The 20174-nt window shown below is 42.9% G+C and overlaps 1 protein-coding gene across 1 annotated transcript in view; it reads right to left on the bottom strand.

Annotated features, from left to right (window-relative positions):
- The window catches only part of LOC140261622 (sucrase-isomaltase, intestinal-like), a 44085-nt gene that overhangs the window by 22492 nt on the left and 1419 nt on the right, over window positions 1-20174 (bottom strand). Inside the window, exons 2-9 of the mRNA XM_072355244.1 lie at window positions 16239-16407; window positions 15467-15563; window positions 14551-14663; window positions 8026-8151; window positions 7320-7451; window positions 1477-1590; window positions 1248-1364; window positions 1082-1166 (exon numbers count right to left, since the gene is read on the bottom strand). Coding sequence (XP_072211345.1) covers window positions 1082-1166; window positions 1248-1364; window positions 1477-1590; window positions 7320-7451; window positions 8026-8151; window positions 14551-14663; window positions 15467-15563; window positions 16239-16286 — 832 coding nt within the window. The 5' untranslated portion in view covers window positions 16287-16407. The remainder of the gene's footprint in view (window positions 1-1081; window positions 1167-1247; window positions 1365-1476; window positions 1591-7319; window positions 7452-8025; window positions 8152-14550; window positions 14664-15466; window positions 15564-16238; window positions 16408-20174) is intronic.

The following is a 20174-nucleotide window of genomic DNA, read 5'->3' as shown; positions in this document are numbered from 1 at the left end:
CAGTGTTGGCATAAAGAGGAAAACAATAGGAAGCACTTAAATACTGAGAGAAAACATCGGGTAACAGCCCTCCTACACCTTGGAATAAATGCCTCAGGCTTCTGTCTGCAGAACGAGGACCAACACTATGAACTGCAAGAAGAAGGAGGTGCATTTGCACAAGAGAACTTGATCAAGACCCACAGTGCTGAAATATGGTCGTTACAACCAACAGTTTCCCCCAGAAGGGAACAAACATCTAAATTGTATTTCAAAGCTCTGCTTCTGGTTTCAATAATTTACAATGTTTTTATTATTTTATGTCATGCTTTTGTTATGTTTAAGTTTTCTTTGTACACTGAGTGAAATGAGCTTTCATGAATAAAAGGAGGAATTCACATGACATTATAACAGCCTGAAGAGGAAAAGAGGACATTTCCTGTACTTCACTGTCAATACCTCATTTCTGTCCCAGCTTCTTGCTGTACTTTAGCTTTGATCAAGCAGCAGGGCTTTCTTGGAGAAATGTTGGCTGGAACACCGGCACTAATTGTAAGCACTCGGGGCTTCTAGAGGGATAATGATCATGCCATTATCTCAGCTACTGGAAGAGGTGTTTCCCTTCTTAACAGACTCCCATAGGCCCGAGCATTTTAAAATTTAATTTTAGCCTATAGCTCGTGTCTAATAAAGGACTGGATGTACTTATTTCTTTATTTTTTTCCTGAAGGAAAAAATAATGAAGGCATCGGGGATATGTGACCTTTCTTGTCATGAGTTGTAGAAAAGTCAGGGACTGCCCAGCCTTGGGACCTGCAGTGATGATGGCAAGACAGAGGGATTACTCCTTCCATAAATCTCCATTTAAGTGTGTAACTATCTCGCCCTTTCTATGGAGCAGAGCTGTTGCTCATCAGGGAAGGCTGTTTTTCTACTTCTGTTGCAAGGCTGCCCTGGTGACCAAAGTGGGTATTTTTGATACTCTGCTGAATCTGAGACAATTGTGTCCTGAATGAATCTGTAGCAATGCACTTGGAAAAAGAAAAGAAAGAAAATTTTCCCAAGGGTTAATGAAAGAGATTTGCAAAAAAACTTTACTCACTAGGAATGTAAGGAGGGTTATTGATATCATTAGCAGCGCACCCAGGAAGTTGGCCTGTTAACTCATTGGATGGTTCATTCATATCCTTTAATAAAGAGAGTAAGACACATCAAAAGCCACGTTTTCTGTTTTGAAAAGAAAGAAAGGCAAATATATTCAGACTTACAATCCAGATCCCGTCGTAGTCAAGGACATCCTTAAACTCCAGACACAGCTGGGTCCACCATTCCACTGTCCTGGGGTTGGTGTAGTCAGGAAACACTGAGTATCCGGGAGGCAAGGACTAGAGTACAGAAGTACAAATGTCCAGATACTTTTTCATTTCTGCCATGCTTCTTCTTTAACAGTTTGAAGCAACAGTAGATTAAGCATTTAAGAGAATTTAGTAGACTGACCTTTCCAATAGCAGGAGTTACGCCGTCAGAGTTGTTTATCCAGACTCCCATTTCCTGTCCGAGGTCATATGGCCTGTAAGTACCTGGTTCTTCATCCTTGCTTATAAAAGGATCCTAAAAACAGTGGTTACACTTCCTTTATCTCAGGGACAATGGTTATGTTTTCTACTTCTATATTTTAGAACAATTTGATGTTATTAATGCACACTGCAAAAACATTGGAATCATACAATCACAAGGTTGGAAAGGACCTATAAGATCATCTGGTTCAGCTGTCCTCCCTTTACCATACCTGCAGTAAAACCACTAAACCAGATCTCCTAGCTCCCTATCCAGACGCCAAAGACAACAGCGTTAAAATTTAGTAAGAGTAGAGAGCACACAGTAATCTAGAAAAAGTCATTAGAGAGTTGATAACGTCTCTTGTATAAGACAAAAGTTAAGTGAAATTAATAAACACCTTCACATTTATTTTTACAAGACTATATTCAACACATTTTAAAGAGGCACTGAATTTTATTTTCCTCCTTTCTGAGGTCACTAAATTTGGCATCTCTGGATTTCCTCCCCAACAACTCCCATATCAGCTTCCCAGTTTCAGCAGCTCAATTTTGGAACACCTAAAATATCTCAAGGAGCTTGAAGTTGGGACATATCCAACCTTATTAGCCCTCTCTTCAGACCTGATGTCAGCTGAGAATGTTTTATGTCAGCCTGGTGCAAAGTAGCTCAAGTTCTCCACATCAAGTGTCCAAACTCCTCTGTTTCCCATGGATATGAAATCACCAGCAGCTTACATCCTGCAGACCACCCCTCCTGCCACCATCATGGTCCAAAGATAATCCCACCTCTGCCAGTTACAGGGACACTGCTAGTTTCTGTGCCCCGGGATGGCCATCTGTGGCCATTGAGCTCATTGAAGGGAGGCCTAAACTGTGCCTGGGTAGAATGGTGGCTTTCCATACCAGGAAGTAATAATAGCTGGAAAACTCTGAGATGCCAGTGAAGAACTCTGCTCAGCAGCCAACTGTGAATAAAAGGAGGTTGGTGTGCTTAGTGGAATGCCCCTAATTGGGAGCAGCTATCCGCTTTGTATTATTTAGAATGAAGGAAGATTGCAGCCATTTTAGAAGGGAATTCTTCCCTTTTCTCTTAGAAAATGTTATCCCCTCAGGTTCTGCTTAAGGCAAAAAAAACCCCTTCAGTTACTACACACAAGAGATAGAAATACAACTGAAACAGCCCTTCCTTGAGCAATAATTCAAAGGAATTTTAATTAAAAATTTATTGGAGTTTAAATACAAAACCGAAGGACAAAGACTATATGGTCTCAAATGGTAACATCCTTTAAGGGCATGCTTTAAAATTCAATTTAATTTCTAAATTAATTGCCTGATTTACTTGTAAGCCCAACAACAGCTATTGCCCTGGACAGGAAATTGTATTCTTCATGTATCAAAACCAAAAGCCCCTGCTAAACCCTCACTTCAACTGCAAAATAAAGTTCAGCTTTAACTATGTAACTCCAACATCACTTCCATAATTTAAAAGTGTAAATGTCTATAGTGTTTTTAACTCATTGAATAGTTCAGTTTTGGAAAAGAGAAAACTGTCCATCTGCAGTAATTATCTCATTATTGTGGAAAATATGGCTCTCAAGAGACTCGAAGGCTGGAAGAAATCAGTTTAATTAGCTACTCCTAATCCAAACTTCTGGTATCCTTCAGTCGAAAGGTTATTCCTGTGCATAAATCTAATATATTATGCAGGTTTGGCTATGTCCTAAAGAGAAATAAACGCTCCCAGTCCTAGTTTTGCATTCCATTGGTTGTTTATGGGAGAAGGAAGTTCATATCCGTTAAACCTTCCCTAACTCATCTTTTATCAGCTCTTAAAGATGAGAAGCTGAGCAACCAGACCTCTGCCTGGCTGCACTGAAACCTGTAGGTCCCCTAGCATTTACCCAGACCAGCACAATTTCACCTATGGCCTCAAATATAGAATTTAAAACACATCCATAAATGCTCATTTACAGATTTTTTTTTGCCTCTACAGGTACATATAGCTGGATTTTAGAGTGTTAAAGCTATTAAGTCTTGTTTTGAATCATGATCATGTTTGCACTGACTTCTTCTCTTAAAAAAAAAAGAAATTCTCACTCATGTCATCCCGAGCTGTTTTCATTTGTAGTGTGTTTTAATGGAAGGTATATAAGGTATTTAATTAGAGCTCCTCTTCAGTAATAATGTTGATAATTTTCCATTCTAATAATTTTTTACTTTCAGCATTTTTCTTTGTTTATAACAATACGTTTCTTCTGACTCAGAATAAGTCACAGCCGAAGTATGCACCTTATTCAGCACAGTAATGATGACAAAGTAATGACACTTGTGCAAAATCTCCCTTACATGCAGTTTGCCTTTGAAAGACAGCAGGAGAGAGAACTGCTGAGGGGCTACACTGAGAGCAGCCCTGCTGCTACCCAAGTGACCATAGGCATGGAGAGCTCTCAGCACTGGATGCAATGAGGGCTTCTGGATGGTGAAGCACCAGCTGCAGACCAAATAGAGATGTGCAGAATCCATTCACAGCTCTTTCACTGGAGGTTTTACATGACATGAAGTGACAGCAATCAGAGCACATTTCCTGAAATCAACATGAGGTAGCCAACAGTCTGCTGCACTTGGGCAACTTACTCATTACTGTCACTGCCAAAGGGGATCTAAACAGAAAATAGTTCTTTCTGTATCAGACTCGATTATACTTGTCTTGATTGCAGTTAGCATGGCTCTCCTCATTTGGGAACAAAACTTTTCATATTGTTTCAGCTCCCGACTCAACCTATGGGAATGATGGAGATCACTAACGAAAATAACAGCCAAAATTTGACAGAAATAATAGTAGTTGTATATAATAAAGTGAAGGTAGAAAATGTCACTAGGAGTGTAACCTGTACTTCCCAAGAGCTTTTCAGAAATGGACAGCAAACTGGATCTTGCCTGTGCTCTTTCTCACAAGTATATCTAAAGACATGGAGCAAAACACAGTCCTTGTTTACAGGTTAGTGGGGGGGAGCTTACATGGGCTTATTGCATAACTGAAGAACGATTACTACATTCCTTGTATCTGCCTAACTACTGAATTTAGATTTATATAACAACAGCTACTTGCCCTGCTCCAGCAAGCTCTGAGAAACTGAAAGTGCTTTGAAAGCACTGCTGAAGTTCACAAGTAAGAAGATAATGTACCTCACCCATTATAATGTGACTTCATCCTCATAGCTTCCTACACAGCAGAAAGTGTGAAACAATTGGAGACATCCTAACTTTGATGAGAAAGGAGTGATTACCATGCCTTTACCAAAGGGCAAGAGTGTATACGGGAAGAGCCACCCCAAACTCGATGTTTTACTCTATATTTGTGTCTCACAAACTTAAGAAAATACAATAAATTAGCAGGTAGTGTTTAAATGTTAAGAGGGGTTCAACCTCTAAGGGGTTAGGTAGTCTTTAGAGAGGTGTTGAAAGATGGAGGGAGCCCAAACTGCAGAGCAACTGGAAAAAGCACTCACTCCTGCCTGTGTATGTGCGCAAGTACATGTGCTCAAGCTATTTATAAAGTTGTATCCAGTTAATTTGGGGCTATTTTTTTCTTGAAATTGCTCTCCATCAAAGTGACTTAATAATGTTACTGTTTAAGCATTGTGTCTTGGACCTCCAAGGATGGAAGCTTCCTCCAAGAATGGAAGCTTTCACTGCTGTACCCTGGTACTTCTCACAACTTACAGATGCAATAGCACTGGGATGGTTAAGGACAAGTACACTTGAACTGCTGGCAAACAGTCCCACCAAAAAGGCTGCTATTTCCATCACCAATAAGTAGGTGAGCACTTAGTTTTGTTTAAAATTCCTGGCCATGAGTGCAACTCTAGTGCAAAAAGTTGAAAATTAAGCCAGTCATAAGTACAGGGCAGGCTTTTTTAATGAAGCTACAAACAGACCTATTGCCGGTTACCTCAGCTTCAGGAAAGGTTTAACACACCACAACCAGTAATAAAGGCATAATCCCACAGACTTGGACTCTGCTGTTCAGTGTATTGTCCCCTCAGGCCTTTGAAGACACTGCCATTGATCAAGGGAGAAATATGACTCTTATTTTTAAAAGGCTGGATCAGTTTAGGGCTTAAACATCTGTGATCTGTCTCAGTTCATCTGGATTAACTGGTAACATTACGAAGATGAGCCACCAATATAGTGGAGGCAAAAGTGATGCAGATCTTTGTCATATGAGACATTTTTGATAGAATTAGGGGAATATGACTGCCATTCTCCAAACACTGGAGGAACATTGTCTGGAGACAGTGAAATCCAGGTATTTACCAGACAGACTGCATTCAAACCCAGGCACCAGTGAGGAGGAGCCACTACAAAGGGATCTGAAGCTCACGCTCCATAAAAAAGGAGTAAAATACCTTTGTTCATTTAAACTAGCGAAAAAGGGCTGAGGGAAAATAAGCTTCTGCAAATAAGTATATCAAGAACACAAACAGCAGGATGTGAGACTGGCAATTTGTGCTACATAAGAACCTAATGAAAGGTATAAGCTGACCACTTAGGCTGGAAAATAGAAGGTGGGAATGGGAGCAGAAAAGGACTGGAGATGTCCCTGCAGGGTCATTGCATCCTGTGGGTCACTTCAACCTGACTGTACATTATATATATATATGTTTATTTATTTATTTATAGCTGCAATTTAAGGTACTTTTTTTTCTAGCCCTGCCCCTAGTGATCATAGTGAATAGATCATGATTCTGTTCTCCTCAGCAGTACTTTATGCCCACTTGCTCCTTTCTCTGGGTCATAGCACCCCTGCACTTCCCCATCACAGAAACAGGAGGTCATGCCACCACCCCTGACTTAGCCAGGCTGTGCAGTACCGTGCTGCATTAGGGTGCTGCAGAGCAATGCCTTATGGACTCATCTAAGACTATTATATAATTTTCTCACCTCTAGTTTCTTTACCACCACTAACATTTTCTGTATTTACTGCAAAGGAAAGTGACATTCAGTTCGAGGACATGTATGGGGACTGCTGGGGGGAGATGGCAATCTTGCTGGAAATTCTGACAAGGGAAAATGGAAACCTCTGATTTTCACTTCTGTTCAAATTAATTCATTTGAGTTTCCCTCCCTGGAGATCACTACAGGCCATTTGGATGTGATCCTGGGCAACCAGCTGTAGGTGTCCCTGCTTGAGCTGGGCCTTGCTCCGGATAACCTCCATAGGTCCCTTTCAACCTCAACCACTCTGTGACTCTGTACATCAATACTGGTTAAAGGTTCAGCATCTGTTTTCTACAATTTTTTGTGCAAACAGATTTCTCTTACATTAATTCAGATGAAGAGAAAACATAAAGGCAACATGATTTATAGTTACCAGCTCCCCAGATTGATTGTGAGCAGATCTTTTCCGCTATTCAGCTCTTTCTGTCTGCACGTTAAATTCATTTGTTCATTATCAGAAAAAGAACTGCATTAAAGCAATGCTATCTCAATTCAGACCTAAAAAGAAGCAAATTTTTTTTGTAGATGAGTGGAAAAAAATGAAAGAAAATTGATGTTACGGTAAAGAGATAACACTGGCACACACAGGTATGTGATAAATGCAGCACATTTAAACGTGACGTCTGCAAGAAACTGTTGTTCACCTCTCCTCAATATATGACAAAAATAGAAAATGTTCCACAACAGCATGCATGCGTTAGCACCTGGATACTGCCATGGGCACTGTGATGCAAATAGCTCTTATAAATGGAAAAATAATTAACAACATTTTTAATTTACCAGAATAATGACACTGTGCATTCCTTCTGTCTTCAGCTCTTTGATGTACTCTGGCAGACCTGCGTAATTCGTTTTGTCATAGGTGAAGTCCAGGCGACGATCCATGTAGTCGATATCGAAGTGCTGGACATCCTAAGTGTTTTAAAGGCAAACGTTGATGTATTTTTAAAAGAAAATCAGAATGGGTGTAACCGTGTTCCTAGGGATGAATTAACCTATGAAATGAGACCTAAGAGAATGATTATAATAACTGTAACTGACTGAGGCCAAATTCAGCCCCTATAAATTTCTGTGGCAGCAACGGACAAAATGGATACATGGAAGTCCTAGGTTAGCAACTACTTGGCAGTGATATCTGTCTGCTCTGCCATAGTTTGTGTTTAAAATGCCAGCACCTTGTACTGCCATACACCAGTAAACTGTTATCATGGCATTAAAGCAAACCCAAGCCCAACCTGACTGCAACACAGACAGAAGCAGCACTAAAATCTCACATTTAAAGCCCATTCTAAACATTCTTCTGAGCTTTGTAAAGATATGTAAAAATATTGTGCAGAAATGGCTTGTGAATCCGCTACAGAAGATTATGAACATCATTTTGTTCTACGATTCTCTTCATGGGATCGTCACATTTTCCCTAATATAATTTTATTCATCTCCTTTCAGATTTCAAAATGAGAACATATGGAGAAAGATTCTTACTTACAAAGGGGATATCATACTGGTGCATGCGTTTAACAGTTTTCTTTACGACATCAAGGCTGGCATAACCCCACCGGGACAGATGAAATCCTAGAGACCAGTAGGCAGGCATGTGCGGGCGTCCAATGGCCTAGAGCAGGAATGAGGTATACAGAAGTTCAAAAGGTGAGGTGAAGATTTTAGAGAGATTAATCATCCTGAATGACCAGGAGAGGCTCCCAGCTCATTGAAGCCACAAGGACCAGAACGCAACTATCACACACAGTTGAAATGCTCCTTACTTTCTCAGTCAACTCACTGCACCACATAATTCATTGTAAAATGTATAATATACTTTGCTTTAACGTGGGCTTTAAAGCAGTTTCTCCTGGTGGACCTAACCCTTTGGTCAACAGAAAGCAAATCTCTGGCACTGCATGCAATGTCTGCTTTGCTGATTTCTCTTGCCACATCCAGCTGAACTAATTCATCTGATGTTTATTTAAACTCTCTGAAATTTTAATCACATTTGCACACCTCCCTGATGAAATCCAGTTGCTCGTGACTGACTGCTGATATTGCTGGCCCACAGCAATGGGTTGCCAGGTGTCAACAAATCCCCTCAAGGTCAGAGTTACCATTTGCTCCATCAAAATTCTCAACTGAAACACAGTTACGAGTTAAGTACTACTTTATAAATATTTGATTTCCACCTGCTCCATGTAATTCAGCTGCAAATTGCATAAGGAAACTTGTTTGCAGGTAGGGATGTGCGAGGTGTCCTGGTCTGCTTGCCAGGGAAGCTGCTGGGGCATCAAACAACAACAGCAGGTCACTTTGAGAAAGACAGTGAAATCCTCCCTTGTCTCATTGCTATACACTGCTGTTTTCCGGGGGAGATGTTTCAAAAGCCACATTCACATTTTAAACAGTTAGGCCCCATGAAATTAGCTTTTGTTCGGTGATTCTAAGACCCTTGCAGGCAACACATGAAAGTCTAGTAGCAAGTAAGCACCCATGATTATTAATCAGTCACAGCTATTGACTCCCTTTGGCTAAGTAACCATTCCTCCCTTGTTTCCTTATGAATCTCCATACCTAATTAGCCTAGGAAGTGGAAAAGAATAAAACTTGAATATTGGCAGCTAAAATCCATCAACTTTAATTGGATAAAAGGATACATGCCTGGCGCTTCCTATCAGTTGCATAGCTAAGCCTTCCAGATATTTCAGTGCATAGAGATATCTCTTCCTTCATGAATTTGTACAGAATCCGACCAGGGGCGGCAATGCTGGACATAAAATTGCTCTAGAAGATGTCACAGACTGTAGAGGTGATGGAAACTACGAGCTGCAGTGGACAGAAAAATAAATGGAGGAAAAGCAGTGGGTGTTTTAATGCCCCTGAGCACTTCAAGGGAGAACGCTCAGGGTCACATGCTTGTAACTGAGGATGGTTTGTGAACAAACAGGTCAACTTCATGCAGTCAGCATTACAGATTTGGCTGCACAGTATATGTTCACTGATTGGGATCTCTTGCCTATGGCAAGCAGTAAGGGGCCAGAACGCCTGATGGCTAATGGTTTGAGTCCTTCCGGCAGGGATGGGCTGGCTGAGCACTGCACCCCTCATGTGCCTGTTCCTCATCCCATTCCACCAGATTCAACCCTCTTCAGCCTCCTCGCCTCCTGTGTGCAGCTGGAGATGAAGCCAAGAGAAGAAGTAAGCACAGCTACCAGCGGGTTGGCACTGCACCATTGCCACGAGAGGCCCTGGACAGATGAATGTGGCCTCAAATCACATATGGGGACACCAGTGGGCAGAGATGCGCTACTGCCACCGCAGTGCAGTCTCCCCAGATGCACCTGATCCTTCAGACCATCCTTCCAGCTCTGCTGGTGTTTCCTGCGGAGAGCTGGGCAGAAGAAATGGGTTAGGATTATCCCCTGGGCACCTGCAGCATAGCGCTATAGTGTCCAGCACAGCACCTTCAGGGCAAGTCTGCTCCTCTATCACAACTGCACTCACCATATGACAGACATAGTCATCTGAGGAGGCAGCAGAACTTGTTTTAACACAGCTATGCTGCAAGATAATCTCTGTGAACCCCACCATTTGTGCTCCAAAAGCAGCCGCACAGTCTGTCCGTGTTTTCTCTACAGTAAACAGAGAATGACCTCTCCAATAAAGGTTAAAAAAACAGAACAAAAGAACTCCCTGATGAAACGAAACCATTTGTGTACTGGCTTCTTCCCTTGGATAAGAGGAAGATGGAAAAACAGCTGATAAATATTAATCCTGCTTCTGGATGCAGAGCCTGGTGCCCTGGCAAGATGCCTGCGTGGCACAGAGACCAGTACATGGTCATCCTCTGAGCTGGCTGCCATCGGTCCAGAGGCAGTGGGAGGGAGCCCTGCAATGCCCCAGGTCTCTCCTGAACATGCTGATGAGCTTGGGACATCTCCCATGCCAAATTCAAAAGCTGGATGGGGATTAACTTCCACCCTCTGTGCTGCACTGAGTGCTCTTTGTGCTGAACTGGCAGCTGGGCTGAGGTGAGGCTGTGGCCATCCAGGCACCAGGCAGGGCCTTCCCCTGGGGCAATGCCTTGTCCCCAGCTGTGCTCTGCACCCTGGCTCTGCAGACCTCAGAGCTGCCCTGTCTTTTGTGACAGCATCCCTTGAGGAGTTTGGGATTACAGTTAAACAAATGGAAGAAAATCTACCTTGCAAGCAAGATACTAACTTTTAAAGCAATTAGTTCCCTAGATTGGCCAGGCTGAAGCAGCTATGGTAAGCGTAATCGAAATGAAGAGAACATTCGAAGAGGAAGGATGAAAACAGGGCAGCTGGGAAAACAAATGTTCTTTCTTCTAATTATACTCTGGACTCTCTCTAATGGATCCCCCTGAAGCTTCCTGATAAAGTAAGTGGCATATGGTACCTACGTGCAGATGGATTGGCAGGGGCAGAGATGAGATTCTGCAAACCTGAAAGTTGGGTTGGATTTGATACATATTTAGGATCTAGTTAATTCATATAGATTGCATTCTGCATACAAATGAACACAAAATGCAGCACACAGAGAAAATCTGATAGGCAAAACTGACTTGCAAGGAATTGGAAAAGGTAAATGAGGTACGGAGGGGGAACTGAGGGAGGAAAACATGAGAAATGCAGGAACTGCAAACATATGGAGGATCCAAACTGACAAAAAGGGGGGAGAAAAAAGATACAGTGGTGCAGAAGTAGAAAAAAAAGATCCTATTTTTGATACCACCATTCCTCCTGCACTTGGTTCATAAATAACTGAGTGTTGTTTAATAGATTCACTGCCAGTTTACACGGGTTTGCATAACTTAGCCTTATGTAATTTCTGAAGCTTTCTCAGATGCATTTGAGAGCAGATACATCTAGGAGGTCTCCTGGAGGTACTCCTCAGTGAGAGCAAAGCTCAGTGAGCAGCTAAAAGCCGTGCCCAGGAAAGCAGGTGAACAGCATTCCCTCTCCCTGTGTTGGGCTGTTGGACAGATGACATAATTACTATGGACATTTCAAATGGATGATGTGAACTAAACTATAAATGCCACATAGTAAAAGGCAGCTCCCCATGTTACTGCTCAAGCAGGAGGTGGGACTGGAGAGCTCCTGAGGTCCCTTCACTCAGAACTGTCTCACAGGTCTGAGAGGAGGAAGTAAAGCAGCACTTTCCTCTCCTAAAACAGAGTTGGTTGTTATGCACTATGCTCTGTTAGGAACTCATGTTACTCTGCTCTGAGCTGACACTGGTGCATTTGGCACCCATGATCTGATACGGCCTCAGATTGCAGAGTCCCAGCTGGGCTCAGCTCTTCAGCCCATCGCAGCTTCTTCCCATCCTCCCACAAATTTGATTTATATAACTGTTCTGCACACCAGGCCTCTCCTGCTGTAGAAGAAAAGTGTGACTACTGTCAAACATATAGATTTAATTGTGGCAGGACCAGCTCTGGTTGGCTGGGAGCAGTGCTCCTCATGGCCAGGCTCAAGGATGGGAGGGACCAGAAGCATTGGTATGGAAGTTTATTCTTCCCACTACACCACGCCCAACACACACCTGACCATCACTGCTACAGAGCTCAGTGGTGCTGGCAGGCTATGTCCTGGAGCCCAGCTCATGAACTTTCTTGCACTGCCCCTCACAAGACACAACAGAGCTCCTGTTTTCCACCCTCTGATCTCCTACTGCCTCCATCACCAGTTTAAAGCAGGTTAGCAAGGCTTTCACTGCTGTGCTTTGCCCCAGGGACAGATGGAGAGACCAGTACAACACCAGTAAAAGTCTTTGAAAAGAAATGGGGATGGCTCTCACCTCTGTGCAGTGATGCCCCTGAAATAGGTACTTTCAACACAGGGATCACACCTCTGTCCGTGTGGATGGGTCTCTTGGCTTTTAATGCTTGATCACCAATGTGGGAGTGCAAAAACCAGCTTTCTGGTTGATCTATGGCATCGGATCTGCAGGGCAGAAAAATGTGTAGAGGGGCTGGGAGTTGCAGACTCCTGAGGGAAGGGAGCCGTGTTCCTTCTGCAGGGTAGGCATAAGGTATGGAGGCTTTAAACAGCCAGCAAGGGCAAAATGCTGCTTTCTTTATATACAGAGCTTGGTTCTGAGACAGCATTTCCGTGAAGGGCCCAGTTAATGCATCACCTGCATTTGGTGACCGGGAGGAACGTGTCACCTGCCATGTTTGTACAGATAGCTCTCACTGGGTAACAACTGCTTACACACTCCCAAACCAGCAATTTCCTCATGTATTCTCAGTTATTTGGAAAACACTGGGCAACTGAAAAGCAAATAGTTATGCTATACTCTGTGAGACAGGAGTAAATAAGGCTTTTCCACATCTCTGCTCTCAAATGCAGATACATGAGTTTTCATTAGTGAAACGCAGACTAATTGGACCAGAATCAATACGCAGTTCTCCTGCTAAGCGCAGGTTTGATGCCTTTGAAGTCCATTCTACACCTCAGTAGTCCAGCAGAGATAAAGCTTCCAAACATTCCCATCTGCGCTCAGCATCCTTTTAATGCCTCCTGCTCCCAGTTCTGCAGCAGAGCAGGAGCAATACAAACCACCTCTTGGTGCAGAAGCCTCTTCAAGCAGGGTTTGAAACTTTGGCCTTTTTCACCCAAGAGCTTTAAAACATGAGGTGCCCACACGTTTGGTAAAAGTCAGTGTCAGAGCAGGGAAGGGCGACTCAAATCACCCCCAATCTCCTTCATTCTGCCTTCTAGCAGTCAGACTGCTGCCGAACAACTCCCTGTCACTGTCACCAAGAAGCCTTTGGAAGCCCCAGAGTGAAGAAGTTGCACCAGATCCAAACAACCATGAGGGCTCTTTCTGTGCGTGCAAATGAAGCAAAATTAATAATAATAATAATAAAAAAGATGGCTGATTTAGACTAAGGGGAAAAAAACAGCTGCTTTAATCATGTTAATAGAGCAGACTAAGCTCCTCATTGTTTCCACCTCTCATAAGCTCACTGATTCATGCAAATCAAGGAGACAACAAAAGAGAAAGGGCTGGAAAATCTGTCCACCACCCTCAGCAGAATACAGAATGAAAAACAAGGAGAAAACTACACCATCAGCCACGTGTTTGGATGGTTATATCATAGATAGTGTTCATATGTTGTGAGAGTGAGCCACACAATCAGAATCCAGTGATATACACAACTATCTTTCCCTTATGGAAAAATCCCTAAGGTGGAGCAATAGGGAAACACCTCTGCTGTAGTAATGCACAGTGTAGACCAGGTGCTGATGGGAAGGCTTTTGCTTACAGTATCCATTGGTTTTTGATCAGCTCCTAGCAATGTTCTGCCTATCAGCCTTTCTATATTACTTTTCAATGTACTGATTATTGAGAATCATGGAGCAGAAGAATGTATTATAATAAGACTATACCAATGAAAGGAAGGTTTGAGGAGCACCCGAACATCAGCACACCATCACACAACATCAACATCTGGCTTTGAGGCAAATCTAGATCAATATTTGGTCAACTTGTTCTTACCAGCTTCTGGCAGGGAACATTTCCAGCCTCCTTTGATGGTCTGTTCAAGTATTCCATCCCTATTGTAGGATTTCCCTGCCTCTAAATGTTCATCTTCTGCAGACTAAGGCAGCGCCGTATTCCCAGTGGAAACAAGGAGCAAGCAATCACCATTCTCACTACAAGAAGCCTGCTACTGTTCCCCTGTTTAAAGTTTCATGCCTAGTAGCTGAGCACAACTGTGCAGGAGGGGGCCTTCAACAAAAATGCATTTCAGTCCGTCCTCTGTTATTTTCTTACTGATAACAGTTTGTGCTCTCCTTAGTCTTCCTCTAATACTGATGTATGATTGGATCTTTTTCTGCTCACCACATTTTTTGTCCTCACCACATCAGCAGTCACTGTGTATGTGAGGCAGGACCAAGCTTTGCCTGAGTTGCCTGCTGCTAACCCAGCACCGATTGAACTCCATCCAAGGCACTGCCCCACATGGCCCTAAGCATTTCCTACTAACCTCTGTGTATTGCTGAATGACATTCTCAGGAGTCGGACCAAGGAAGACATAGAAGTCAAGGATCCCTCCAATAGTGCGGAAAGTTAAGGATGGGTTTGGACTCAGAGAAACATCTGAAAGGGAAAAACAGGTTCTCAGGACAAACGTACTCCGGCATATGCATGCTGGTCTTCTCCAAGCATTAGCATCCCCACCGGGTAGAGGTGCATGGAGGTCATTCCATGACACTTTACCATATGACCAGATGGGCACATAGGACCTGTATATGGGCTAGGAATCGTCCAGACTTTCTGCAGTCTGCATCTTTTGATTGGCTTAGTGCAGCAATAAATCACAGAAACCCACACAGATTGCCCAGAATCATTTGTCTGTTTCATTTATATCGCAAGGAACCACAAGCTTGTGTTTAGGGTTCCTCTGTGCTATTTTAATCTTCTTATTGGAAGTCATTGCCTGCCAGGGGAAGCTGATTTTATAGACTGAATGAAGATTCCCCTTTTCAGAAATTATACTATTGGATTAACACAGTAAGGTGACCATGGCAACACACAAAATACTTGCTGCAGACAAAATACAGGGCTAACCTAAATTGATTTGATTCAGTTTGCCAGTCCCAGAGGAAATTTATTCTACCTTCTCCCTTTCCTGTATATGCATCTATTTTTAAAAAAATTAATCATATATTTTCCCTGAAAACGCCTTACCTCGTTTCACAGCCATTCTGATGGAATCTCTTTGAAAACTTTGCAGCAATTACTGGAATCTCTGTTATGCAGCATTCTGCTGTACTGTACCACATTGAAAAAAGCAATCTCTGAAACAGCTTTTTTATTTTATTATTATTATTTTTTCTGTATTTACTAATTTACTGCCTTCCTATATGCAATCTGCATAGGGAATCTGCACATCTGCCTACCTTGTGCATTGGAGTTCAGAAGGAGAACACCATGAGCATTGGAGTCGTCCTCTACACACATGTAGAAAGGGTGAACGCCATAGAGATTGGCAAGTGGCTGAAAAAAAAGCAACACGTTTGGTATAGTTATTTTTTGCCATTTTTTTACAGAGTTTTGGTCAGCCAGGTATGTATTCAAAGACAAGGAAATTCATTCATTCATAGTTAGAGACTTGTTTCGAAAGGTTGGAGATATTTTTCATCTAAACTGGTGTGAAGTCAAAGTGATAGAACAAGAGCTGCTTTTCTGCCTCAATACAGTACTCCTTAATAGCCTTTCTTAACACAACCTTCTGTGTTCTGCTAAACCCTCTGAAAAGACAGGGGTAAAACATGCTCTTGTAGTGACATTATTCATCACCCGTTGACCTCAGTTTTGCCATACTTCTAATAAATCCTGCTGAAGCCCAACTTGTTTGGGTGAACGGGGATCGATCAGGGAGCAAGATTAAATGCTTTCCTGACCCAGGGTTTTGATACATAAAACATTCTTTTTCTGATAAGTACTGCACCACGAGAAAGACTCGAATGAGAAGAATCAAATTCTCCTCAAAACGACTTATGATTTTGTCATTTAATTAAAACTTTTGACACCTGCAGTACACACAGCATTCAGTCCTTGCCATCAGCTCCCGTCAGCAGTGTTATCATGCACTCCCTGGGCAGAGCTCTGCCTCAGCTCTGCCTTGTTGTGATAGAAGCCCAGGACAAAGCGCTGCCCAAAGTGAATTACCGTGGGTGACTGGTCCCTGCTGAACATGCCGTAGGTAACAAAGTCCATGTTGTGTTTGAAGGACTCATGCTCCTGCTCACCAAACCCATATACCGAGTTGGATGGCACAGCTGTGGTAATCTGAAGATACTGGTTGGAGAAAAACAGATCAACCAGGGGACTATCCCACCTGGGACAAATGGAGGGAAACATGGTTAGTTTGCTCATCCTTGGTATGCACCATTTTAAGCACACATCCAGTTATTTACGATACTTCTGTACTTTGGAGAGTAACGATATGAAAAATGTTGAGCTCCATGTATGCTTCTGATGTACTTAACCTAACACACATCAAATTCACCTTGCAACGGCTGCAGACATCTTGTCTACTTATACAGTAAAATGCCTCAGTATAATTTTGAAAAGAACAACTGAAATAAGAGAAGACACTATCTATAATCCTCTTACCAAAATAAGTCATTGCTTGTGCTATTTCTATGACAACCAATGGGGAAGGCTAAAAATTGTTATTACACAGTGGGCTTCAGAATGCATAGTGAGAACAACAGGCACTTGGTTGCTTTAACTTTTTAATGCCTTGCTGGATCAGGACCAGATGTTTTTGTTACCCCGATTTTATGCGGAGTGCAGCAGAATGACAGCATCCTCCAGACTCTGCTCAAATAAGATGTTTATGTTGTGATGGATCTTCCCTTGCCTCTCTTGCCAGCCTAGTACCTTTCTTTCTATTGCCTCATCTGTGGACATGGGCTCGCATTTTAATTAGGTGTTATATTCTGTTTCCTATCTCCAGTGCCATAATGAGCAGAAATCTAGATGGACGAGGGCATAGTCAAGCTGTGGAGAAGTGTTTCATTAATAGTGCTGTGTATGCCATGAGTACCACATTTAGATAGCACCCTCTCGAGCCTTGTTTAACCATGAATGTGTTACAGCTAATTAAAATAAATGAGCCAAAGCGACAGAGCGTAGAAGTGGTATAACTCTCCTTGTAATGATCTTTTGTCAATGGCTTTGACAAAATTAAATGTTTGATCAATTTAACCAGTAAATTGGAGTAGCAGAGGACACACCACACTGTGAGGGGACCACACTGCCCTTCCTGTCACTCATCAACCTGCTTGGGGACCCTCTGTCTCTGCTTGCCAAAGGTAGGCTATAATCCCAGATGAGTCACACACCTGTGCTGAAGGGTGAGTGCCATCTGTAAAACATGGCCTTTTTGATAAGGAAGAAGAATAATCATTTGCATTAAACTTTTGACTTAGTTGCTCACCAGCAACAACTCCCCTTCCCTTCCAGCACCTTCTCTATCCATGAACAGTGCTAAATAAAGCTGCTCTCTCATAGGAAGGCTAATGCACCCAAAGTATTCCTAAGAACCAGGCTCAGTCCCTGGAAAACAGGTCTTTCTGTGAGAGGCTACAGTACTCTGGTGCTGTGTGGCTGTCTGGAGGAGTGCACCACATAGCAAAGGATGCCAGAGCAGAAATGCTCTGGGAAGAGCTCAAATATCTGTCCTGACTGATTGAGCACTATCAGTGATGTCTGTTCAGAGGACATCAGGCTTTGGACATTTCTGGCAACTGCACCGTGGCACTGACATTTCCCATGTCAAGCACAGTGCTACCATAGCATTAGAAGTGCTCCTTCCTCTTTGCCAGCCCCTCCTAGGCAGGAAGGTACAAGGTGCTGCAAACCACAGCCCTGTGGACAAACCCAGCAAACCTGCAGGGGTATGGAAAGACCCTAATATACGCAATGCATTCCCCCATGGCACTGCCATGAGCTCAGTGTTTGCATGAGATCCCAGAGCTGGGTCCCATCCTTCAGCCCCATTTCAGCTATGGTTCTCCATCAGCACAGTCCTTCTATCAACCTCTGCCCAACACAGCACTACGCACTAAATACAGCATTAACAAACTCATAAAAAACACAGGCTCTCTCATTTTTTCTAGGCACCATCGTATCTCCTCCATTTAAAAGAGAGTGTGGTCAGGTTTTTCCCTGGCATTTCTTCTGCCTCCCATCCCCAGCCTCTGCCCTCAGTGCATTGTGGTTGTCTGTTCAGTTATTTTCTTGCAATGTTTGCTTATGTTCTGCTGGCAAAGACCAATCGTTTATATGAAAAAACAATGTCTGACATTCCACAAGCACTCGGATTTACTAAAAGGAAATATTAGGTTTCTCCCACCTTCCCTCTTTGCTTTTTAAACACAGACAGAAAGAATGAAACAGGAGGGAACATAAAATGACACCGTGCGTGCAGGAACCTGCACGATTCTCCTCCAGCAGCCTTGCAAACAGTAGCAGTGCTGTGATGGACAACAGCAGTATGCTTGAGGAGGTTGGGCAGGGCACAGGTAGAACATCCCACCCTGCCTGCACTGGAGCTGGAAACCAATATTTTCACAACACCGGAGGGAGATGACTATGAGACATTGGTTTTAGAAGTGGAATCATCAGGTCTTAAGTGATACTAAGGTGCTTTGCCTGGCTGAAGGGCTTGGCTGAGCCACATTTCTCAGAGCTGGACAGCTGCTGGCACAAGCTGGGATGTCCTACAAAACCTCCAGAACCACAAGACTTGGAATAAATACACAATACTTCATTAGGAAATGCACATAGTGATACCCAACTTTTTTTAGGCTTGGCCTGTTTTTTTTTTCCTTCTTTTTGCAATGAACCCAAGGGCAAATGATCTCACTGCTTTATAGTGTGAGCACCCCTCCCCTGCTCTGACTGACTCGCTGAGAACGTCCTGTCTAACATCTACTTTCATTGGCCTCCAGACCCTTTGGAAGTCACAGACCCTTTGGAAGGCTATGAATATGTGTTTGGAAATACAGGTGGAAAATCCACATAGAAAATTCACATCTATCAGAAAAGTGAGTCCAAGCCTCCCAGCTGAGCTTAGGCATAGTATCACTATAAAGCCAAGAAAGCATCTTTGTGACTGAGGATTGTGAGCCTGTGTCCAGGAGGTACCCAGATGCACCTGCCTCTCCTCACTCACACTGCTGGGCAGCACCAGTGAAGAGCCCAGGCTTCCCCAGTTTTCAACTGCGCTCAGATTTCCAAAAGATGTTTCCAGTGCCTCACAAGAGCCACACTACTTTTCAACTACACGCCCTGGGAAGAGTCACTGGCCTGCAGAAGGTATGCCAAGAATATGTATTTTTTATGTTTATCTTAGTTTTAAGATGAGTAGGAGAAAGTCGGAGCCGGCAACAGATCTTCCGCAAGTGTGACATTAGAAAAAACAAGTTGCAGGGTGTATTTACTGTTACTGACATAGCTCTGCTCTACTTCTACTGAATTCATCGTCATGGTATCAGGGCATCTTCTGTAAGTGGCTGGATATATAATGCTTGATTTTTGTTCTGAAAAACACTTGAATAAGTGATATGCCTGCAATATTTCTCGCCTACATAGCATAAATCTTAATGATTAGAAGAGTAAAATAATGGCTCTTGCAAAGCAGGATCAAATCCAAGTTACCCATGACACGTACAATTTGCTCCCGTTGCTTTCAGCAAAACTGCAGCTTAAGACAACAGCATTATAAATCATTCTAATAGCCTTGCCTATGTAAAAACATCTTCACGGTAAGTGGCATCCATGCTTACTACCACAATCAATAAAAAAAGCAGCTGAACTCTACAGCAGCCTTTTTGGAAATGAAGGAAAGTCTTGATTAGATTTTTGTTATTTGTGCTACGTCCTCCCAAGTGCAAACAAAATACTCCTAACTCTTAATAGAGAGAAGGGAGTGCTCACGTGGCTTGGGGAAAATGCTCTGCCCTCCATAATTCATGTGATATCATGAAGAAAAACTCACTAGAAGGGCAGATATTAAAGTGCAGAATCAAATCAATGCTCCATCCTCCTGCAGCCTGCTCTCATCAACGGCCCGTGCCAGGTATCACAGAGGCA

The sequence above is a fragment of the Excalfactoria chinensis genome, chromosome 1 (genome assembly GCF_039878825.1).
Source record: "Excalfactoria chinensis isolate bCotChi1 chromosome 1, bCotChi1.hap2, whole genome shotgun sequence".
Lineage (NCBI taxonomy): Eukaryota > Metazoa > Chordata > Aves > Galliformes > Phasianidae > Excalfactoria > Excalfactoria chinensis.
This window is presented reverse-complemented; position numbering and strand designations above follow the sequence as displayed.